At 36.4% G+C, this 21,801-nt stretch overlaps 1 protein-coding gene across 3 annotated transcripts in view; it reads left to right on the top strand.

Annotated features, from left to right (window-relative positions):
- The window catches only part of WDR72 (WD repeat domain 72), a 128,993-nt gene that overhangs the window by 83,147 nt on the left and 24,045 nt on the right, over positions 1–21,801 (top strand). For all 3 annotated transcript variants that reach the window (XM_037395936.1, XM_037395935.1, XM_037395937.1), the window contains one exon: positions 1,118–1,229. In XM_037395936.1, coding sequence (XP_037251833.1) covers positions 1,118–1,229 — 112 coding nt within the window. The remainder of the gene's footprint in view (positions 1–1,117; positions 1,230–21,801) is intronic.

The raw sequence follows: 21,801 nt of genomic DNA, 5'->3' as shown, positions 1-21,801 counted from the left end.
TTCAATTCATATTAAACTTAAATATTTTTAATAGACTGTTTCTAAAATAAATATAATGTAAATGTAAAATATTTCTATATAAACATATTTAACTTAAAACATTCATATTCCATTTAAGTTCATATTTAAGTTGAGGTGGAATACACTGTTCTGGAAACTTCAGATTTTCTCTGTCTTTCAGGAAGTTTCTTGTACTTGAGAGCGAATACCTTCCTGAGGGGGGAAAACTGTATTTCTTTTCTGGGGGAAATACCAAATGAAGAGAAGGCACACGTGCTGCCATTCTGCAGCATGCTAAATTTTAGACTGAGTAAGGATTGCAAAAGTTTGGATCTGTTGTGTAAGGTGTTATAAACATCTCAAGTCTTTAAACTTTCTCAGTTCTCCTGGGGCTTCTCTGCTAAAGTAAAAAGAAAAGTGATAACCCCACCATACAGTCTCCACACTGCTTTGTCCTAACACTCATACGTGGTGCGTCAGTTATTGCAAGTGCCATTTATAGGTTGTTCATAATTCAGCAGATGTTCCTTTTGCATAAGAGAAGTTTGAGGAATGGTATTTCTCTTGGTTAGACAAAAAAATATCGGTTTATCATGTTTGTGCTAAAGGAATTAATAGAGGATCACCACTAATAGCAAAACATTCTTTAAGCTTTTCAGAGAGAGACTAAATATCAAAAAATCTTAAAAAGTCAAAATACGAGGTCCTTCTGCAGTCTATGAAGCATTTTTCTACATCAGAAAAAATGAAGATATTTCTTATCAGCTGTTACCACCATGTACTTTACTAATTTATATTGTCATGATCCTTTGGAATCAGGGAGGCAGTAGGCAGGTATTCTGGCTTTGAGATCAAAGAAAATGCATTTTTGATTAGTTGGAAGCAGGCATGATTGACAACTCGGACCATTTGATTGCTATCCAGTTAACTTATTTTTCAGTATGTAAGTAGAGACACATGATTATCACTGTATGAAAGGTATTGGTAAGTGTTGACTTTCTAATGACATTCACTAGAATAGTCTTAAAATTTTGTAGTAGTTATTTAAAATTGTCAAATGCTTAGATAAATAATTGAAGTACTGATATCAGCCAATAATGATTTGCATTTTTGACAGATTATTGAGGCAATGCAAGCGGTGCTTCTGGCAGAAGTTCAAAGGACTATGAATACCTTGAGAAAAACTGCAATCTGCAGAGAGCCATTGGCCATAGTAGAAAATGGAAGTGGTAAGTTTTGAATGGTGCCAAGGACTAAGGAGGGGGATTTGCAACACATTAAAAATGTTTCTTTGCCGCGTAGGTGGAAAATTTACTGGTATATTCTTTTACAAGAACTTTCTCTAGTACTAGGTAGAACAAGGTAGGAGTAAGAGTTCATAATATATTATTTCTGTGTAAGACAAGCCAAACGGCCTATTTCTGACCTTATCAGGCGATGAGTTTTCTCATGTGATTGTCAAGGAGTTAAAGGACTTTCATACTCTCTCATCATCTCTGAACATTACAGAAGAAAGCAAAAACTTTCTTTGATTGTATGATAGTTCTGGTATTGTAGATACATTTGCACATAAATGAAGCAGTGTTTTTGCAATAGTATCAGTAAATAATAAAAAATATTGAAAAGAAGTTTTACAAACTTATCAATGACATCAGAACTTACACAACACTAAAAATTAATTGCTTAAATTTTATAACTTCATAATGTAATATAGAATATTTTATTTTTCTTTTAGAAATAACCTCCCTGCAAGGAGATATCAAATGCATTTTACAATTACATCATATCTTTTTATAAGAAGCTTACTCTTTGCAACTTTACAATGGTGCTAATGTTTATGGTAAAAAATGATTGAGCCTGAATTTATGTTATGAAGTTATACCTTTTTTTTTTTGAGCCCATTAGCTGAGTCTTAAAATTAAGTGACCTAAATTTTAGTTCCAATCTTATTAGTGAGCCTTCTCTTGGGAAACTAATTTATAATCTCATTGAGTGTGTGTCTGTCATGAAAATTTGTTACCAATCTGCTTGTTCCAGGATACTAAAAATGAATAGTGATACTTTGCTTCAGGCCACAAAACAAAACGGTGTCTCTATAATTTGGACTGTTGGAATACAGTGAAACTTGAAACACTTCGAATAATTGTCATATATGTGTTTATACTTTGCTTACACGGGGAAGATATCTTTGAATCATTTCATTTTTATGTGGTTTGGGAGAAGATGTGTTCTAACCAAAACCCGCCCAGCTGCAAAATTCATATATGAATTTGATTTCAAATGTCACGAATTTTCAAAGTGTGTTTCTATGTGGTGTTTTGACAAGGGTTACAACAAAAACGGAACTGGAAGTTGCAAATGCAGGTGTCTGCAAATTCCAGATGTGTTTAGGTCTTTGGGTTTGTTTCAAAGCCCTCTCTACTAGATGAAAAAACATTTCTGTAAAGCAGAGTGCTGGAATGATTACAAGAGCCTAGTTGTCAGTTGTTGCTTAATTCTAATTAAGTATTAAGGCTCACGCAAGTTGTGAATTCAGGGGAGTTACTTCAGCTTTCCACTCTCTGAAAGGGGGATTTGGTTGTTTGTGTGTCTAGTAAAAGATTTTACCATCGTTTTGTTCTTAACCCTATTATTTCAAGGTTATTCAACAAACAACTGGAAAATTGCTTTGCTAGAAAGAGCACAGTGTTCATACTGGCTAGGACTTCTTCATACTTCATGATTTGAACTACATAAATATATCTTGTAAAGCAGAGTGGATTTTCTGACATATTATTGTTCAGCAGTCTAGTATATTCTGGAATAGACAGAAAACATCCAGGAAGGCTGGGAAAGAGATGTTACACTATGAGCATTTAATATCATACTAGCTTTCTTCTTGTTCTCATTTCCATTCGTGTTTTCCCTTGTTGCATTATTTACCACAGTATGTAAATACCACAAATGTTCTTGTTTTGGTTTGTATGGTTTTCTAATATGTGCTGCAAAACTTGATGGATTTGTTTGGAATCAAACACATTTTTTTTGTGATCTCTAATATGTTATAGAGTAAAACTATTTGTGGCATGTAATGAAATACGGTGGCATACAGAAATTATTAAAAACCCACCCAGGTGTAAGTCCACAACCAGTGTAATTACCAAGATAAGTAATCATTTTCTGGGTTTTAGTCATTCATCTGATAGGTATGTAGTCTTATATTTTATTAAATATTCTGTGTTTATGGGTTGTACAGTAGCTGTCATCTTGTGCAACAAGGTAAAGGTTAAATATTGTTTCGGGTTTTTAAGTTATAATTCAAGACTGGGAATCATGCATTCTGACCCAGAGTAAAAGTATCTGAATCTTGGCAGCCATAGTCATTGTATTGCATTTGTGTTTAATTGGAATTAATAATTTGGTCTGGAAATGTGTAACTCAATGAATTTCCACTGAAGTCAACAGAAATTTTCTTTAAAAAGACAAACAGAACTTTCAGGATTTGACCTTCAGTTTTTATTATCTTCAAAGTTTATAGCAGGGGTCCTCAAACATTTTAACCAGGGGGCCAGCGCGCGGATGAAGTGGCAGGGAGTCATCTGCGGCTGCTTGGTTCCCCCCCCAACCCCCGGTGGCGGCAGGGGGGTCTGTAAATACCGGGGGCCGGATTGAGGACCCTGGGGGGCTGTATCCAGCCTGCAGGCCCTAGTTTGAGGACCCCTGGTTTACAGTATATTATGTAGTTGTTTTTTCAGAAAGAGCCGTACTCCTTAGGAAGCTCCTGCATCCATACTTCATAGTTAAAGGTGATAGCATTTAGACAACAGTTTCACTTGCGGATTAATTTAAAATGCCATCATTTTCTCTGTGGTTCCATACAGACAGAATTGTTTGTTTAATTGAATTTTTGAAAAAAAACCAAACCCATAATATATTTTTTTCCAGAAACAAAGATAAGGAATTAAAAAAGCTATTCATATAAAGCATGCCAGAGAAAGGGTTAACTGTGTTCTGTCCTAGTACCTTCTCCCATTGTTGCTAAGAGGAAATATAAATGCAAACAGTTGCAATTTCTTCATGTTAATGTCAGAGATAATAATTTTGGACCTATTCCAAACATATTGATACCAATCTTACCATTGATTTCTGAAAGCTTTGCTTCAGTTCTTCAAAGAAACTGAGGTTCTTTTCAATTTCTTTTGAATTCATCGTAATTTTGACAAGAAGTACATTGCAATTTGTGCCTTCTTGCCTTTTTCCTAAATGCTGATAATCTCAGATTAAGGGTACCATTTAACAGCTTGTCAGTGTGGTATTGTTTTCCACTGCCATGTGAGTCAGAGGCAGTGATTGTAAAGTTTTAGTAATCTATTTATACACTTTATTTACATAAACTAAGAGGAAGTAAATTACCTGGCATTCTTCCTTCGTTTTTCATTTATTGTATTTGATCTTACAACACACATACCTCATCCATACCCAGCCATGTGCAGAACTTCTTTGATCAGAGGGAAAAGGGTGGTAAAACCACCACTCTTATTCAATAGTCCAGTGATGGGGTACAAAGAAATTGGATAGTCCCTCCTGCAGTTGATGGGAACCATTCCCTTCCACAACAGCAATTCATTGCTTATCCTCAAGGCATTTTGCAGTGAGTCATCTACAGGATTTTTTCCACTTTTCATGGAGATCTCGAAGTATTTGCAAGGGTAAGAGTTAGAAATGAGATTCCCTCACCTCCAGGTGTGTGGTGCGTGTAGGACTGTGATCTGCTTTTAGCTACTGCGCTGAAACAGTTTCCTATGTGTCATTCTTGAATGCCTGTTTCTTCTAATGCATAGGTAGCCAAAACTGTCTCATCTGAAACAGTGTTATAGCATACAAGTTCTGGAATTGTGTGCCTCAATTTTCTGTAAAATGTGAAGAACTGGATTTATTTACCTTTTGAAAAAAAAGTGAGGATAAATATGTTTAAGATGTTAATGCTCAGATAATAAATTGAGGAACTGATGTATGTGATATTCTAGGAATGCCAAAAACTGGAAAAGTGAAAGGAAAGCATGAAGTATAGGATGTATTCCTAAATGCAGATATTATTTTAACTGCCTCTTATATTTGTGAAAAAATTTAAATGTAAAAAATCACACCACTAAGACTAGCTTGCAATAAATTCTGGTTACCACTTAAAAATTCCAAGTTTAAGTAACTGCTAATGTTTCAGGCTTTTAGGTTTATTTGAAAGCTATTTAGCTATAACCTCATCTTTTGTATGTGGTTTTGGAGCTCTTTATTCAATTAAATAAATTGGTTCTTGCAGGAAAAAAAGCTTTTGCTGATAAATACTAGAGCAAAATTAATGGTGGTAATTGAATTCCTTAGGTTAGTGTAAAGAATTGTCAAAGACTTATCTAGAATATAACAATATGTTTTGTTAAAATGAGGAGTCCACTTGGTAATGGTAAATCAATGAAAGGCGGGATATAACAGCTTCTGTTCACTAGAAAAGTGTAGTGACCTGCAGCAGAGGGTTTCAAACACTTCTATTGTAAGGGTTTCAGAAATCTGTCCAGTCGTGGATAACTTTTTTTATGTCAACTCTTAGGAAGTCATTCTGTGGCTGTGTGTCTCTCTAAAGCAAAAATGAATCTTGCCTGCCTGCAAAGTCTTAAGCTTTTGTCAAGGTAGTGCAGATAAGGAGAAGGGTTGTTCTGTCTCCGATACTTTTTTCGTATTGCTATCGTGTTACAACCTTGTTCCTTTTCCTATTAGTCCAAATATACGTTCTAACTCCGTATTTAAAAACAAAAGACACCTAAAAGTCAACCGTGAATCTGAGTGTTAGTCGATTTGGACCACTGATATCACAAAGATTACACAGAATTTCAGTGAAAATTCATCCTTTTTTGCCTGATCGCTGGGGAAATAACTTTCAGGGGTGTAAAACGCATTGATACTCTTATTTAGTGTAACTATAATAAGGTAATTTGTGTTGTTTGTGTTCTGGTGAAATACCACATGCCCAGAAAACTTTGAACATCATCTTGAGGAATCAGTCTGGCTTAACATTTTATGTTCAGATAAATGTACATTTGTCCTCATATCTTTACATTTCCCTTACCATGTTAGTTTCAAGTTTGGATTTGGGCTTGTGATGCATTCAGTCTTTGAAACTGCTTGCCTTGCTGTGGCTGGGTTCCATATCCCACACGAACCAAGTAATCAAGTAAAATCTGGAAAAAGGTGTCAGGACAAAATGTGCTGGAGTCCTAGAAACTCACATAACCAGAAAATGAAAACTGTAGGTTCAGCTTTTGGGAAATGTTTCTCTTGTGGATTGACTACTTGTACAATCAGGGATTAAATCAGTTCAGGGGAGGGGGGGAACTTGTGGAATGATTTCTGATAAAAGAAGAAAAAGCTTAAGGGAAGAGCAGATTAGGATACAAAGGAACTGGATGTGAAAAGAAAAAAATCTAGGAAAAATGGAGAAGAAAAAAATATAATAGAAGCATGGTGATACGAACACATACAAAAGATTACCAGCTTTCCAATGGAAATCACAACCAGGAAACTGGTTGCTGATTAAAAAAATTCAAGAATAGAATTTGATCTTATATCTGATACCATGAAGGTTATTGAGATTAGTTGGAACCAGGAAATGAGGAAATTTTGACAGTGTGCATTATTTTGGATTGAAAGAAATTGTGAAAAAAAGATAATTAAATGCACACAGTTAAGAATCCACGTATCCCAGCAGCATAGATTTTGAAAAGCATAAGAGAAAACACATCTTTTTTAGGCACATTCCAATCTCATGAAAGAAAAAAAGACAGTTCAGTTGTCTGGAAGAAAACCAAGTACAATAAGAGGCATCTTTCACTATGACAGATATCCTAAAGAAAAGTGAAGGTTTTGTGTTAGTTTTTATAACCTATTTGTTAAACTCACAAATTTTACTGATTGTGTGTGTGTGTATATATATATAGATATATATGTATACGCAGATATTTGAAGGAACCTAAGGTGATTTACCCTGTGCAGGCTGTTTACAGATTTTATTGCTTTAGAGGAACCAATAGTACTTCCTGCTGCTTTCTCAGATGAGTTTGTTTTTTCTAGGGTATTGGGTTAAGTATCTTCTGTTTGGCATATGATGATCTAGAGTATGTCTCCAGAGCTTATGTTTCTACTGGCCAAAAAATAAGTGCAACAGGGCTAATAGATTGCACTTAGCAGTGATGAAATTAAATTTGCATGAACCCACTCTTAATTCTTTTCAAGAACAACATTTCCACTTTATATCAAAATTCTGTTTACAAAATATATTGGAGCTGATCTGGGTAGGTCAGAGTCCTAAGTCATATTGAAATATGAATCAGGCCACCATTTTTGTGAGGTAAGCATAGGTTTTGGTAAAAATGAGTGCGAATTTTGACATGAAGTAGTTCTTTACACTTCAGGAATTGTTTTCATACATGGAGCCTCCAAAATGTTCTTCTGAGCCTCACAATGCCTGTGATTAAAACATGTAGTATTTCAAATTAAACTGATCAAAACTGTCCCTCTTCCTATGTAGTCTCTGTGTGCTTTGAACTATTTCTGAACTTTAGGATTACTTTTAGGGCAATATCTGAACCAAACACTCCAATCATACTTTCTTGCAGTTGTTATTTTTCGACTGATTTGACTTTTGGCTTCAGGTACCTTCCTGCCTGGCATCTCTCACATCTTTCCAGTTCAGCCCTCTTCTCCTGTTACATGTTGCATATTCAGCCCAGATTCTTCCAGGCTGTTTTATTCCTTTACATTCTCATCTTCCACTTCATCTTTTCCTGAGAAAAAAGAATGTTAAATATTTTCTGCAAAATGAAACTTCCTTTCTCTGTCCACTCTATTCTTATTAGTGCAAATATTTCAGCCAGTAAGAACAGAAAGTTTTTTAGATGGAACTGAAGTTTTGTGCTCTTGGACAAGTTCACACACATTAACAAAATTCATTAAACTATTAGACTTGCTTCAGGCTGTTTTAAAAAATTCTCTGGCAGGCCAATTTTGTGTGTGCGTGCAGTAGCAATAAGCAGCATAAGAAATGATTGTATAATCAACATTTCATCACTATTAATGAGAATTAGATTCATCTGTAATCTCATTTTAGTCTGTGAAACAGCAAACCAATTAATCTAGCATTTTTTTGATGAATGGACTTTGAGTATAAGCTGGTGACAGCAGTAGCTTTCCTCTGTACTGAATATGCATTAAAAATGAGTGTATTATATCCTAGTTTCATATTACAAATATTTCCAGTAAGAGAATACAAATCAATGTTACATTTTACCATCTAACCTGCAGTTTAACTATACCACTGTATCATGTCCTATATATCCAATTAAAGCTGTATTTTGATCCAGTAGTCTTTAATATTAGTGGTCAAGTACTAAAGGAAGTAAGCTTAAAGACTTATTCTAGAACTACAGCTTATTTCATTCCATGCGTCATATATTTTACCAGAGAACTCCTTAATGTAGCAGAAATCAGATTTGGTGTGTATTTTTACACAAAATCAAATTGTACAGGCGCCATCTCGGACTCCTCCAAAACATTAGGAACAATAGGATTCGCTGGTCAAGGAGAGGCAGTAAGAATGGCATGTATTCTAAAATCAAATGCACAATGTAGTTTGGATAGTTTTATTTTCTATGTGATTTTTTTCAGTGTTTGCTGAATGGGAAGGATCTCTGATGCCTTCTATTTCGATCTTTAAAAGTAAGCACACTCTTTTGGGAGGCTGTTAATACAGACATATAAAATTATCACTGGTTCATTTTTAGCCTTTTACTGTTTATTTAGAAGTTCATTGGGTAAAGGCAAATACAACACAAGTATTCCAAAGGTTTGAAAGCTGGTTCTGAGTTGGGGCTTCAAAATAACAAGCAAAGGAACTGCAAGTACTCCATGTTTAAAGCAGTGTCCCCAGCTTTTTTGGAGCAAGCCTGGTCTCTGTCTTCTGCTGGTTTTTTTTCAACAGCCACTCCGTGTCACACCTCCGTGTTCTGGATGGCTCCTTGCCTATATTGTTCTTCTTAGTCAAACACAGTGTTCAGACTTGCTAATAGCATGTCATTTGTAATCCTTATAGTTTAGTTGGAACCCTGCTTTTTTTAATGACTAATATAGTATACAGAGCTGTGGGTCAAATAAGCCTCCTGATGTTCCCTTAGAACTGGAAGAGATGTAAACATAGCATGGAAAATAAGTAAGTTACAATGTACTATTTTAATTTCTTGTATGTCATGCTTTTCATCAAGCTGTGTCTGTATAATATAAGTCTTCATCCAAAACATAGTAGAGAGAACAGAACCTGTTGCTTTTCACTCTGGTTTGGTTACGTTTTGAAGTTTGTCATTCTCATATTTTACCTTAGCAATGCTTAGAATCCTTAACCGGTCAGATTCTCTCCTGTCCGTTGTCCGCACTGTTAACTCACAGGCCTTAATGGTGTTTCCCTGTTTCACGCTATTTGTCCTTCTTTCACTCACCCAGCTTCTGTAAAAGCTTGTGAATAAAACAAAGAAGAAAAAAAAAATATTTTAGTAAGTGCCACACTTCCTCTAGAACTTGTTGTGCTAATAACTCTTGAAAAAGCTGGACATTTTCTATTTATGAGAAGCAGACTGAGGCGGGAGAAAAAAGTACTTCTATATATAGTCCATTATTAGTACTGAAACAGCCCTGTGCCTATAGCCACAGAGCAGGACACTATCACAGTATTAGAACATCTGGTTTGTATTTATAACACTCGATCTAGGGTTTTTCTGGGCTGTATTCATGTTCTGTAAGCTCCAGCCTCCTGTTACTATTTTTATTAATTTCTTCCTATAAAATTTCTTTGCTGCTTGATGTTCATGTACAAAGTTATGGGTACACGAAGGTCAAGAAAGACTTCAATAGGTCTTACCCTAGAAGGACTGGAGAGATGGATACTTTTCTGAGAAAAGAGGGGTTCAGAAAAGGATGGAGAAGGGGGATGACCCCCAGGTGGAAGAGTTTTCTTCTCCATATTATGTAATTATACTGCTGCCCTGCTTGGAAAAGGTTTGCAGGAATTTGGCAGTATTTTTTTCTTTAGGCTCTGTTGCCTGGCTTTGGCTTATTGTGAGGAGTAAAATCTTGCTGAGAGGTTTCAGTTGCAGTTAGCTATGACTTCTGTTGTCTTGGGCTGTCAGTAAGCCAGAGCAATCTGCAGTGTGCAGTTAACACTAGTCTTCTTTCATGTGATCAGAATAGCGTTTATTTAATATTGCTTTTTAGGATATGTGAAGCAAAGTACCCCCCAGTGTTGGATCTTGTCTATTTGAATCGTCTGGAAGATACAGAATTGGTTCCTAGACTTAGTCTATAACTGTATTTGAAATGTTCCTGTCCCTGAATTTCAGATCATCTGTCTCCCCTAGCTTATATGAAAGGAAATTATAAAATAATATCAACTCCATTATTTAACTAAACAGTAATACAATAATTATCTGGCAGTAAGACAGGTTAAATGCTTTAATAGCATTGTTTGTTTTTTAAAAAAAAATCCTTGCAGAAAGAGAGAAATTACTTCAAACTACTGTTAATTTTCAGTAAAATGGAATTTTTCCATTATGTTTTTAGTGAAAAACACAGTGAAAGGTGGAACTACTTTATTTATACAAATCTTCTTTATTAGTATTGAAGTTGAGAGTCTAGCTAACACTTATCCAGCAGAGCAACACAACTTAACAGTACTTGTCTCTAATAATGAGAGCAAGACATCAGTCTCAGCAAACAAAAAATGAAAGTAACTCAAAAGAAGGCTTTCTTGCCTATCAAGCTTATCAAGAAAACATTGAACCAGTTGGAGGTACGTATATAGCCATCACTATGTAGAACATATATCAGCAGAACTGTTACTTTTCGGGACAGAGAATGTGTTCACATCCCTGTGTGCAATTCTACACCTTCATGTATTTTTAGAAGTCTTAGTACATCTATTTATATTTTATGTCCCTTCTGTAATCCAGAATCTGTTTTGCTTTTTCTATAAAGATGAGCTCAGAGTTGTTTCAAAGCAGATAAAAATTACTAGTAGAAATATTGTTTCACATTTGCATGGTACATTGAACGAATCAGCACAAGATAACTTCCAAATTCTGAAATTTAGTAAGGATATTGTTTAGTATTTTCCTCTCTCATACGTTGTTCATATTTAGTGTTTCAGCATATGCTTTATTTTAAGACCCAAAGTTAGATCCACCAAGTGTCCCATCTTCAGCATTATATTTTAGTTCTTCAATTGTATTTACTAATAAAGATGGTAACTCAAAATGTCAATGAATACAGAAACCTTTTCAGTACATCAGAGGAAATTTTTTTCTCAAAATCAAAGTTGTATCAGCAGAAGGCTCCCCCACCCCCCTCCCCCTACTCTTGGAAAAATTCAACTTGTGTCACACTTAAGATACCTATCACTAACTCCCTAAAGACCAGATGCCTGTATTGTTCTCATATGATGGATGCTAGTCACATCACCTGCTGCACTACTAGAAGATGCTCAGATAGCCTAGTGAAGAGGGTGAAGAAAGAACCTGAATCCAGGAGGTATTTTCAGTACAATAATTAATAGCTGCTCTATGTATTCTTTTCTTCTGTACCACCCTTGAATGAGGATAAGTTTTGGATTTCCTTTTTCCTTTTCTTTTTTGCCTTAAGCTCCAGAAGTAAATTAAAAAAGAGAGAAACAAAATATATCTGACATAAGTAAAGCACGCCTGCTCAGTTTTATGTACTGATAACGTTCTAGTGCTAAATTTTCTGTTTCTTTTGGAAATGAAGAGCTGTCAAGGTTTTGCATCTTACCAGACTGGAGAGTTTAGTGCTGACAATGAACATAAATCTTTGTCTTGACTGAAAAGACAATCTATTTTTTTTATTATGTAAGTTAAGCAGGCACTGGTTTTAATTTGTGTTTTCAGGAAACAGTAGCATTTTGGTATAAATCAGGAAGGTCTTTCAAATATGTGTGTCCCAGATAACCTTAGCAAATTAAAACCATCCTCAACACACAGGAAAGAATTTGTTATTTAATTAGTACGTGTCTCTTGGAAGGTTCAAAAGGAGCCCCTTCCACTAGTAACCATTGTTATCCATGTCAAGGTATGATATATAGTATATTATATGAATTACACTGCTGGCAACAGATATATTAAGGAATAGTAAAAAAGATCATGAGTGTAAACCTGTGCTTTTCTGTAATGACATTTAATGGATTAGTTGCATGGTTAGGAACGTTTTAATACAGGACCTGTATGGAGTTGAGGACTTATGTCAGTGACAAGCACACGGTAAATAAAGCTAAAGCATCAGTAGAAGGTCTGATCTAACAGGCATAGCAAGCAGATGCACTTCATGCGTACGCGGACAGCAAAGCATGTCACAAAAAAAGAATGGACTGACAGACAGGGCAGAACCATTGTTTCCAATCTTCTTGTGATAACTGCACACAGCAGCAATATTTGCAAAACAATTTCTGTAAAGTTCCATGGGTTATAAGGAAGTAGTTTCCCTCAGCCTGGAGTAAGCTGGTTTTTTGTAAAGGGTCTTTAGTGGTCAGCACAAACGTGTGCTGGTTTTTTAGTTATGCTCTAATCCAGTTCACAGATGTTATAAGGCAGTGTTCTTTTTCACTCATTGACTGTGCCTCTTAAAACGTGCCTTTTACCCTTTATTTTCTCCTGCTCTACTAAAGAGGATTTAAGGGATAGGGCTACTTTGGAATAATACCCCCGGTTTCCTCCACTGTCCACCCCCTTCCACCCCTACAAGTCCTGCCAGAGTTGCTATTGCAGTTTGAACCTTAACTGTGTGATGCAGATGCATTTTTCCTAAATTGATGAATGAATAATGTGACAAGGATAATCTACTTTATGGAGAAGCAAGATTGATAATTTTGGGATCAGTGGTCAGGTATATTGCAGTATATTTTTTGTCTTAAAAAGAGACACAATATAATATATTTGTAGAACCATTAGATAGGCATATAAGAATACAAAATGAAGAATTTTCAGTATTTTTCCAGCTGTCTGTGATATTTGCAATTATATATTTTAGAGTAGAATGTGGGGGGAAGCTGCCCCTTTTATAAAAGATACTGTTGTAGTGTTCAGTGCTTTTAGGAGTCAAGCAGTAAAAGCCTTGCAACAAAACAAAACCCTTTAAGAACCTTGTTTATTGAATTCTGTTGGCTAAAACTGCCAAAAATAAATTAATAGCCGTTACTACTGCAGTGCTTTTTTGTTCACAAGAAAAATACCTTGACATATTTTTTCATTTTGTGATTGGTGCACATTTCAAGGGTATAAATTAATCTTCAAAGGATCCTAGGGAATATCTTTCCTGGACACTTCACTTATACATCAAGTTGGCCATGTTAGCAATCTAATCACAAACCTGTAATTCAGTGGACAACAATTTCTTATTGTGAACAGTATAGCAGCTTTTACTATCATTTAGGTCAGCCTAAGATTGCTGATGCACCATATGTTTCAGGCCATGGATGATGGATGGTATCCTCTGGTGCCCATCCCTAAGTGATTGGAAAGATTGAAGACACACAGTTCACTTAAGCTTGCTTACTATTACATCAAGTAATCAGCGTGATAGGCAAACCTGTGCTCTTTATGTCACACTGCCCAACTTTCTGCAGGGACATTGTGTCAAAAAAACAATCTAAGAACATTTCCAGATGACAGGCCAGTTACTAGAACAGCCATTTAACAACTGGATTCATCTAAAAAGCATAATAACATGGAAAAGTCAATACAGGTTTTTAAAACACCTTTATTTATATGAAACAGACATGGGGTTTTGTTTTTAAAGGAGTCTTATTCCAAGATTGAACTTAGGCAACAGAAAGATGTAATAATGCAATCGTTATCATAGTTCAGCCTTTAGGATGTCAGAACATGGTGTTCCCAATATTAACCAGAGAAAAACACTGCTTTGAAATAGTTTTAAATGCTTTAGAGGTTTGCTTAAAATTTTGTGGCTAGAAACCCACGACATCAGTTTAAATTTTAAGACAGAAATCTTTTTTTATTTCCCAATGCCTGTCTCTACTGATAGCAGTCAACATTATTTTCATTTTACCCAACTCCATTGGACCAGTGTTTAACCCAGGGAATTGATAGCATCTTCCCTTTTATCAGGTTGTACTGTGGTGAGGAGGCTTCTGTATGGTGCAGGAGAAAAATTCTAGATGATACTCTAAATCTCATTTTGCATAAAAATCCTGCAAGACTTGCAATATGTATGCCATCAGTCAGAATAAATCCAACCAAATGGATAGCAATTGATGTGTTTAAAATAAGTTAAAACTACAACTGGTATATGTTATTGTATAAATGGGTAATTTTTTTGTTGAAAGTTGAGTACATAAGCCAAAGTATCTACATATCATATTGACCATGAAAAAGGAGCTAGGCACTTCTGTGAATTCAAACTCTGTAAAATCTCATGTAGCCTGTCATTATTGAACATATTTTTGTGTATGCGTTTTCTGACTGAAAAGCATGCCTACTGCATGAACTTGGATTAAAACATTCATAACTAAAGTAACAGATGCTGTTTATTTTGAATGCTAAATTCTGGCAGATATTCTGCTGTTGTTTTTTAATACTATCTCAACTGCTTTGCCTTATTTGATCAGTTACTGTTTTGACAGTTCTATTGACCTAGCTAGGTGACTGTGGCTGGCCTAATACTAAAATAAATACATTTTTCATATTTAAAATGTACAGTTAGTGAGAAGTGCTAGTAAAAATAGTTTAAACGCATTTGAAAACTAGCCACTCCAAAGTCAGAATTTCAAGGCAGGCTTCCTCTTGTCAGTCCTTTGACAGATGAGACACTGAATTCCATAACCAGAGACAATTTAGGCAGTGGCCTCTAAAGTAAATATTAAACTAAGGTAATGGAAAGACAAAGCTACTCTGAGGAAGAGAGTTTGAGGAGCAGTGATTAACACTGACTTTAAAACCAAGGCCATCAAAGAGGTGGAGAGGAAATGTGCTGTTAGCATTTAGCTGCAGAGAAGAAATTGTTAGAAAGCAGAATAATTTTTTTAGACATTGCCTGAGTGCATGAACCTGTCTGTGTTAGAACTGCGCTTTTTGCAGTTGCTGACAATTTGGTTGCTTACTGAGACACCTCCTGCAGAGAGATAAGTTTAGCGGGCTTTACCATAACTTGTTCTGATGTGAGGATGCTCCCATTTAACCACTTGTGCTGACACTGGAGCACTAGATGTGAGAGAGGAACACAAATTGAAGTATACAAATGAATATAAGGATGATAGAAAGCATTTCAAATATGAAATGCACTAGACTAGCATAATTCATTTGGAGGGGCCTACAACGATCGTCTAGTCCAGGCCACTACTTTGGTCTTGTCAATGAGAGAGAGAAGACCTATAATTAAGGAAAAATAAATGTCCCAAAACGCATTTTTCTCAAAGCATACTTAATGAGAGTGAATGAGAGGAACTTCTTGAAAGTTACCTTAGCAAGCCGGTGAGCCAGGTATGCAACAGGGATTTTAACAAGAATAGGGCACACTGACAGTCAAACTTAAGTACTCTGAAAAATTCTTTGTGGAATGTTTTGCTTTTCTAAAATCAGAAGTATCAGTCAATGTGAAAATGTCTACAGGATAAACAGTCATAGTCCCAACAGCTCTTCTTTCTCCTTTCCAACTGTTGTGACTTGGATAACTGGAAACATACTGGTAGTCTCGTTTGAAAGTACCCTGCAGAAGTTAAAACCACCACCTAAAACTGCACTGAGGTATCCAGAGTGAAGTTTGTGGAGAGAGACGCCGGAATCCCTGTAAACAGGGTTTAGATATTTAGGCAGTGAAGAAAATGTCGTTAGTTTCCTATACTTGTGTTAATATCAGAGAATAACGTGGGGCTCAAGCCTGTGCATTGATCTTAAATGTTGTGGTCTGTGCTTGCTTCACGTCATGACTATTATGTGACATGGAACAGTGACAAGGATAGGCTGGAGTGGGAGAACCAGAGTCCTGCATGTAGGAAGGCTGGAGTGACTGGCTCATACTATTTGGCTCCGAGTTGAGGCTTTCAAACTAAAAAGGCAGTACAGCCTCAGCCAGTGTGAATCACAGTCAGTGAAATAAAATACCTTCAAAAATCTGAACAAAATACCCTCAGTTCCTAATGCAAAGAGAAGTCACTGCTCTCACCTGAATTTAATAGTGCCCCACAAGTCAGGATTGTTTAGGTGACTGTAAACGCTTTATATTGGTCAGGCAGTGTTGGTCCTTTTGCTTAAAAGCAATGTTTCCTAGGTATCACAGGCATGGAGATAAGCATTCAGGTTTTGCTAAGAGCAAATGCAGTGTAATAATTCTCAGCTTTGCGAATATGTATTCTACAGAATTAGTAGCATCATGTCAGTGAAGAATGGAGCCACACTGAAGTTATTAGGAGCGTAGAGTTACATTTTGGGGAAAGTAACTAACTTCATTTCTGAGGGAAGCAGCACAGCAGGTAGATTTTGGCTGTTATGCACAACTGAGGTTTTCCTGTGTCTTTTAAATGAGGCACTTCTCCCTGAACACTCAGCCCTACCATTGCAATAAGAAGCCGGTGACAAAACTGCTTATATTTTTTTCAGGAGGCAAAGCTTTTTAACTACTGCAATCTGCTGTCCCTTTTAAAGTCCTGTAAAGATGGCAGACACTTATGTTAAACACAGTGGATTGCTGGTGAAGTTAACCGTGTGCATCCAGAAGTGGCAGAATATGGACTAAGGTGCAACCTCAATCTGTGCTGTAATAAAGTAGCTGTTCATCTGTGGTCAGAGATCGTCATGAAAGACCTTGAGTTCCTTCACTTTATTTTCCAGAAAGGCCATCAGACAGCTTTGCATCATCTAACTCTATCAATCAAGGACCTCAACCACTGCTTTCTGCTGAAAGCTTTCCTGTTTGGCTCTGTTTTTCACAGACAGCTCAATAACTTGTCTGTGGAGCTGTGATAAATGTACCATGTGCTTCTAAACTGTCTCTTTAACACTGAACTGAATTTCAACTTGTAATGCTTGTGGCTAATTGTTTTCCTCAGAAACATTTTATTTATTTCCAGTTATTATTCCGTAGTCCCCAATTATATTTTTTCCATTTATTCTCTGGCAATGGTAACATCAGAAGGATGCCCTGCATACAATGGACTGCTAGAAAACTGGATTTTACTCAGTAAATAAGTTGCATAGTATAAAGAATAAAATTAAAGTGAAACTGTATGAACAAGAAGTATAAATTTCTAATACTTTGTTTTTGTAGCAAAGTGCATATTAAGCCTGTTTAGATTTAAAAACTTACTTTCTCTGATTTGTGAGCCAGTCTGAAGTGAAACATTCTTGTGGTTTTTTTCAGTATATATGAAACAGGGCTGGTATCACAAAACCTCATGCTATTTGAACACAATTGTCTGGTTTTGCTGAGGACACCCAAAATAGAGCTATTACAGCAAATGAATAACTTCTCACTCTGAAAGAAGGTGGTTCTTTTAGATCAGGTTGTAGGTCAATGGCAGGGCAGGGTGAGGAAACTCATATTGCAGCTGTCTGCAAATGAGCTTCACTCCTGATACAATATAAAAAGGACTTCAAGGTTGGTAAAGGTTAAAAATTGGATATGGGAACAAATATGTAAAACATGGGGATGCAGAAGAGTCTTCACAGTAGGACACAAACTCTGCAGGAAATTACATAGCTCATACATTTTTAGCACTTTTAACTTATGATCTTACAAAATCCAAAAGAGAAGACTGAAATTAAGTGCAGTTTAATGATTGAGAAAGTGTGATGAATTTGGATGAAAAAGAATGTGAAATGCGTTGTAGTAAATTAAGGTCCTAATAAGGAATTCAAGTAAAAGCCTTATGATTTCGTTTCTTAGACATCTTGCAGCTTGTATGCAGAGAAACTGTTCCTTTGAAATAAAAAAAACCCGATTGGAGTATGTTTACCACTGTGATAATGTGCAAGTTCTTAGAAATCTTAGAAAATCCTCAGCTGATTAGTTAATGCAACTTGCAAAACAGTAGTACGCATTCAGCATCGAAGTAAAACATAATCTTTTTCAGGGGAAAAATGGCATATCAAATGACTCCTTGATAGAAAATAAAAGCCAGAGATGGCAGAATCTGTTCTGGGATGTATTAATCTGGCTCCTGTCAAGCATAATTGTGCTAAAAACTGGCAACTAGGGCTTCAATTTAGCCCAAAGTTAGATAAAATATACCAAAATGAAGAACCAGTTTTCTGCTTTTCTCTGTAGTGGTTTCAGTAGGAGAAGGAGAAAGGGCATAAGGCATGTTAATTGCTTTTGGGAATACACTATTCCAGGTTAAGAAGAATAAATATTGTACACTCTGGAAAGCATGTTGATTTTTAGTGGACAGTACTAATTTACACATTCCTCATTTAGAGCACAGAGCTAATACTAAAAATGGATCCTTTGATGGGTGTAGTTAAAAAATACATATATTGGGACAATTCTCATTGTCCATGTCACTGCATAAACATGCAGAATAAAAAGTAAAATAGAGTAGCTTTTTTGTGCTGCATGAAAAGCGGGACAAAGTGGTGGAAAACAGCGGCCCATCATGCATTAGCTGTCACTAGGATGGCATCAGGGCAGAGGGTACGTCAGAGCAGGGCTAGGAGATTTGTTTAACAAATTTAGTGTGTAGGACCTATCAGGGATGGGTTTCTCTAAGAGAATTATTTCCTGTAATGACAGTGCCTTTGGGTACAGTAAACTTTCTGACTTCTCCTTCCCATACTTACACCCCTGCAAGTCCATAGTGAGATCCGCTCTGTAGTACACGTTTTTTTTGCTTCTGCTGAGCAAAGCTAAATTTTCTGCTTATAGGTGATCCCACCGGGTGAATCTCTTGAGCTCCTCCTCTCACTCTCTGACTGAAGCATTTTTAGATGTTGCTTAAGAGGTGTATCTCAAAACTGTGAATCTAATTCCAGACTGTACTGTTCTGCTTCACACTGTTTTACCAGTAAACAATTAACATAACCCCAGCTGATTTATATAATGGCAGATTTATTCTGCTAGGCAGAAGCTTCTGCTGGTGCGTAGCCTGTTAGGGTCTTGTCATAGGAAAATGAGTATGAAGCTACTGTGCAACTCCTTTTTGACTTCCAAAATGACTTGTACTCTCATAGCTATAAAATAGAGGCAGCCATAAAATAATCTGGCTGGGGTTTTTTTTCCCCTTTATGGTATTTTTCAAAGATCCCAGATAAATTTCTTTTTGAAGAGAGGTGCACCTTTGGAATATCAAGGGCACTGTTTGGGGGGGGGGGAGGAGGGAAGGGGTTAAATTAGGAACACAACTGTATATTAGACACTGGTTGAACACTATAGAGTTCATGTCAATTGTAAAGCAGAGTGAGTGTAATGTCTTTAAGGAAATCTAGCAGACTTACAAAAATACGTATATCTAGTGGCAGGAAAGAAATCAAAGCAAGACTAAGTACATTTTACTGGTGCACTGGATGCAGTAAGAAACTCCCTTGTGGAGGCTACTGCTGTCTTAAATACATGAAGCAAAGCTACAAGCAGATTTTTGAGCAACTTTTATAATCTAATCTATTTATAATCAGATTTTATTTCAATTGCATGCAGGCTGGGAGTGCAGGAGCTGGTTACTCTTACTGGTTCCTTAAATGAATGTGCTAAGATTTAGAAGCTGGGTTCACCAACAATGAGTTTAATTGGTATCTGCACACAGTACTGAAGTCCCAAAATTGTATTCTGGGCACACACTTGACTCGGTGAAAAATTGGGATAGATTATGTAGAGACAAGTGTGTAATTCCCCTTGCAAAGTCCTCACAAGTGCAGAGGGAGGACGTGTGGTCAAGACAATCCCTCGCGCTAGCTACCCTAGCTATTGGCTGCTACGAGGTCTTTAGAGGCAGTGATAAATTTGAGGGTAGTCATCTGACTTGCCTTAATCAGCACTGATTAAAAAGATCTAAATAGCTCCTGGCAGCCACTGGATCAGAAGGATACAGATGCGCTCTCCCTAGTGGTATGCCAGTCACCACCGTGGAGGTAAATTCCATCTATAAATGTCAGGAGCAGCATTTCAGTCAGAAGTTGTACAGTGGCACTCAGAAGAGCTGATATGCTGTGAAGGTATAAGATGAATGTAAATAACACTGCAAATATTACAAAGTTATTATGTACATTGATTGTGGGGCCTGTTGGGGAGGTCATGTTCTTTTCTATTGACTCTCTGTGAAAAGATATGGTATAAATAGAGGAGAGCTAAAAGATGGGTAAGAAAAATTAAGGATCCTTTGTATAAGTGTAATTTTAAATGTGGTTACTTTAAAGAGGAGATAAATAGGAGGAAATGTAGAAGTATGCAGAATTACAAATTGTTTGGCGAAAGTAAATCAGATACTCCTTTATCCTTTCTCATCATTCAAGAACACACAGACATGCCATTAAACTGAAAGGTTGAAGCTTTAAGATGCTTGAAAGAAAACGTTTCTTCATACCTAACACGTCAGATTCCCCTTCAATGAAATGAGACAGCACTTTTTCTCCATCTCCACCCAATGTTGAAAGTTTTCAAGTTCTTAAATGCTAGTTGCTATGTAAGTTAAAATTATCTTATGCAAAGTAATACAGAATTGAATAGAGCACAATAACTTTTCTGTAGAATTTTTAATGTAGCCTCTAACTTCAGCACCCAAAAGACATCCTCCATAAAAGACTGGTGACTTTAAAAAGATATATAAAATCTGCTATAGCTTTTGTAGTTCCTGTAGCTAATTGTATTCACGGTGAAGTATCTGGACTTCAGGAGAACCTAAGCAGTTATCTTTCCTTACAAATCAGATCTCAAAAAAACCTCCAACAATGGTATTTAGAATTTATCCTTAACGTTGCTAATTCATGCAGAACATAAGGAAACTTGTAGGTATATTCCTGCCAATTCATGCAGGCAGCTGTAGCATACCTGAGGAATGAGGTGGTGGTTTGTGGAGCTCAGACCCAGCACCCAGGGTGAGGTCAAAACTCAGAGTTGCTGGTGTCTGGAGTGGAGTAGTGACCCTTGCCCATTTGCACAGTGAAATCAAACGGTGGGTGAGAGAGTGAATTATAGCTCACTGCTCTCTCTTCTTTGTGAACCAGCTACTCCATAACTCTTTGAGTGGAACTGTTGATGAAGCGATCAGGAGAAAATCATTCTTGGCCTTGCTTTCGCTAGGCTTGTCTTTTACTCACTGAGGAAGGAAGATGTTAGCTTCAATTTAAATAAATTTAAACTTATCTTAAAAGTAATTCTTGTTGACTTGTATTACATGAGGTGCCAAACAAATACACTATCAAATATATCTCTTCAGAAGTGCATCCTTTGAATGGGAACATATAAACATGAAAAGACCTAAAGGGAAACATTAGTCAGGTGTTATATTTTGTGGTTAAAGGCCATCTAGGAGAAGCAGCAAAATAATTGCTGGAGTGAGGATTACAAAGTATGTCATATTACACCTCACTGTAAATATCATTTTAATTTTTTATGGCACAGATTATTCATAAGTTTATTTTTTATACTGCATAGCACTTAAAATATCACTGGATCTAAACCCCTTATCCAGGAAGCTCATTAGTTGAGCTGTCTGCGTATCTGCCATCAGCATCTGGTGAGAGGGCTCCTGCTGACCCTGCCAGACTTGGGTCATGAGGT

The sequence above is a fragment of the Falco rusticolus genome, chromosome 7, assembly GCF_015220075.1.
Source record: "Falco rusticolus isolate bFalRus1 chromosome 7, bFalRus1.pri, whole genome shotgun sequence".
In the NCBI taxonomy this organism is placed as follows: Eukaryota; Metazoa; Chordata; class Aves; order Falconiformes; family Falconidae; genus Falco; species Falco rusticolus.
This window is presented reverse-complemented; position numbering and strand designations above follow the sequence as displayed.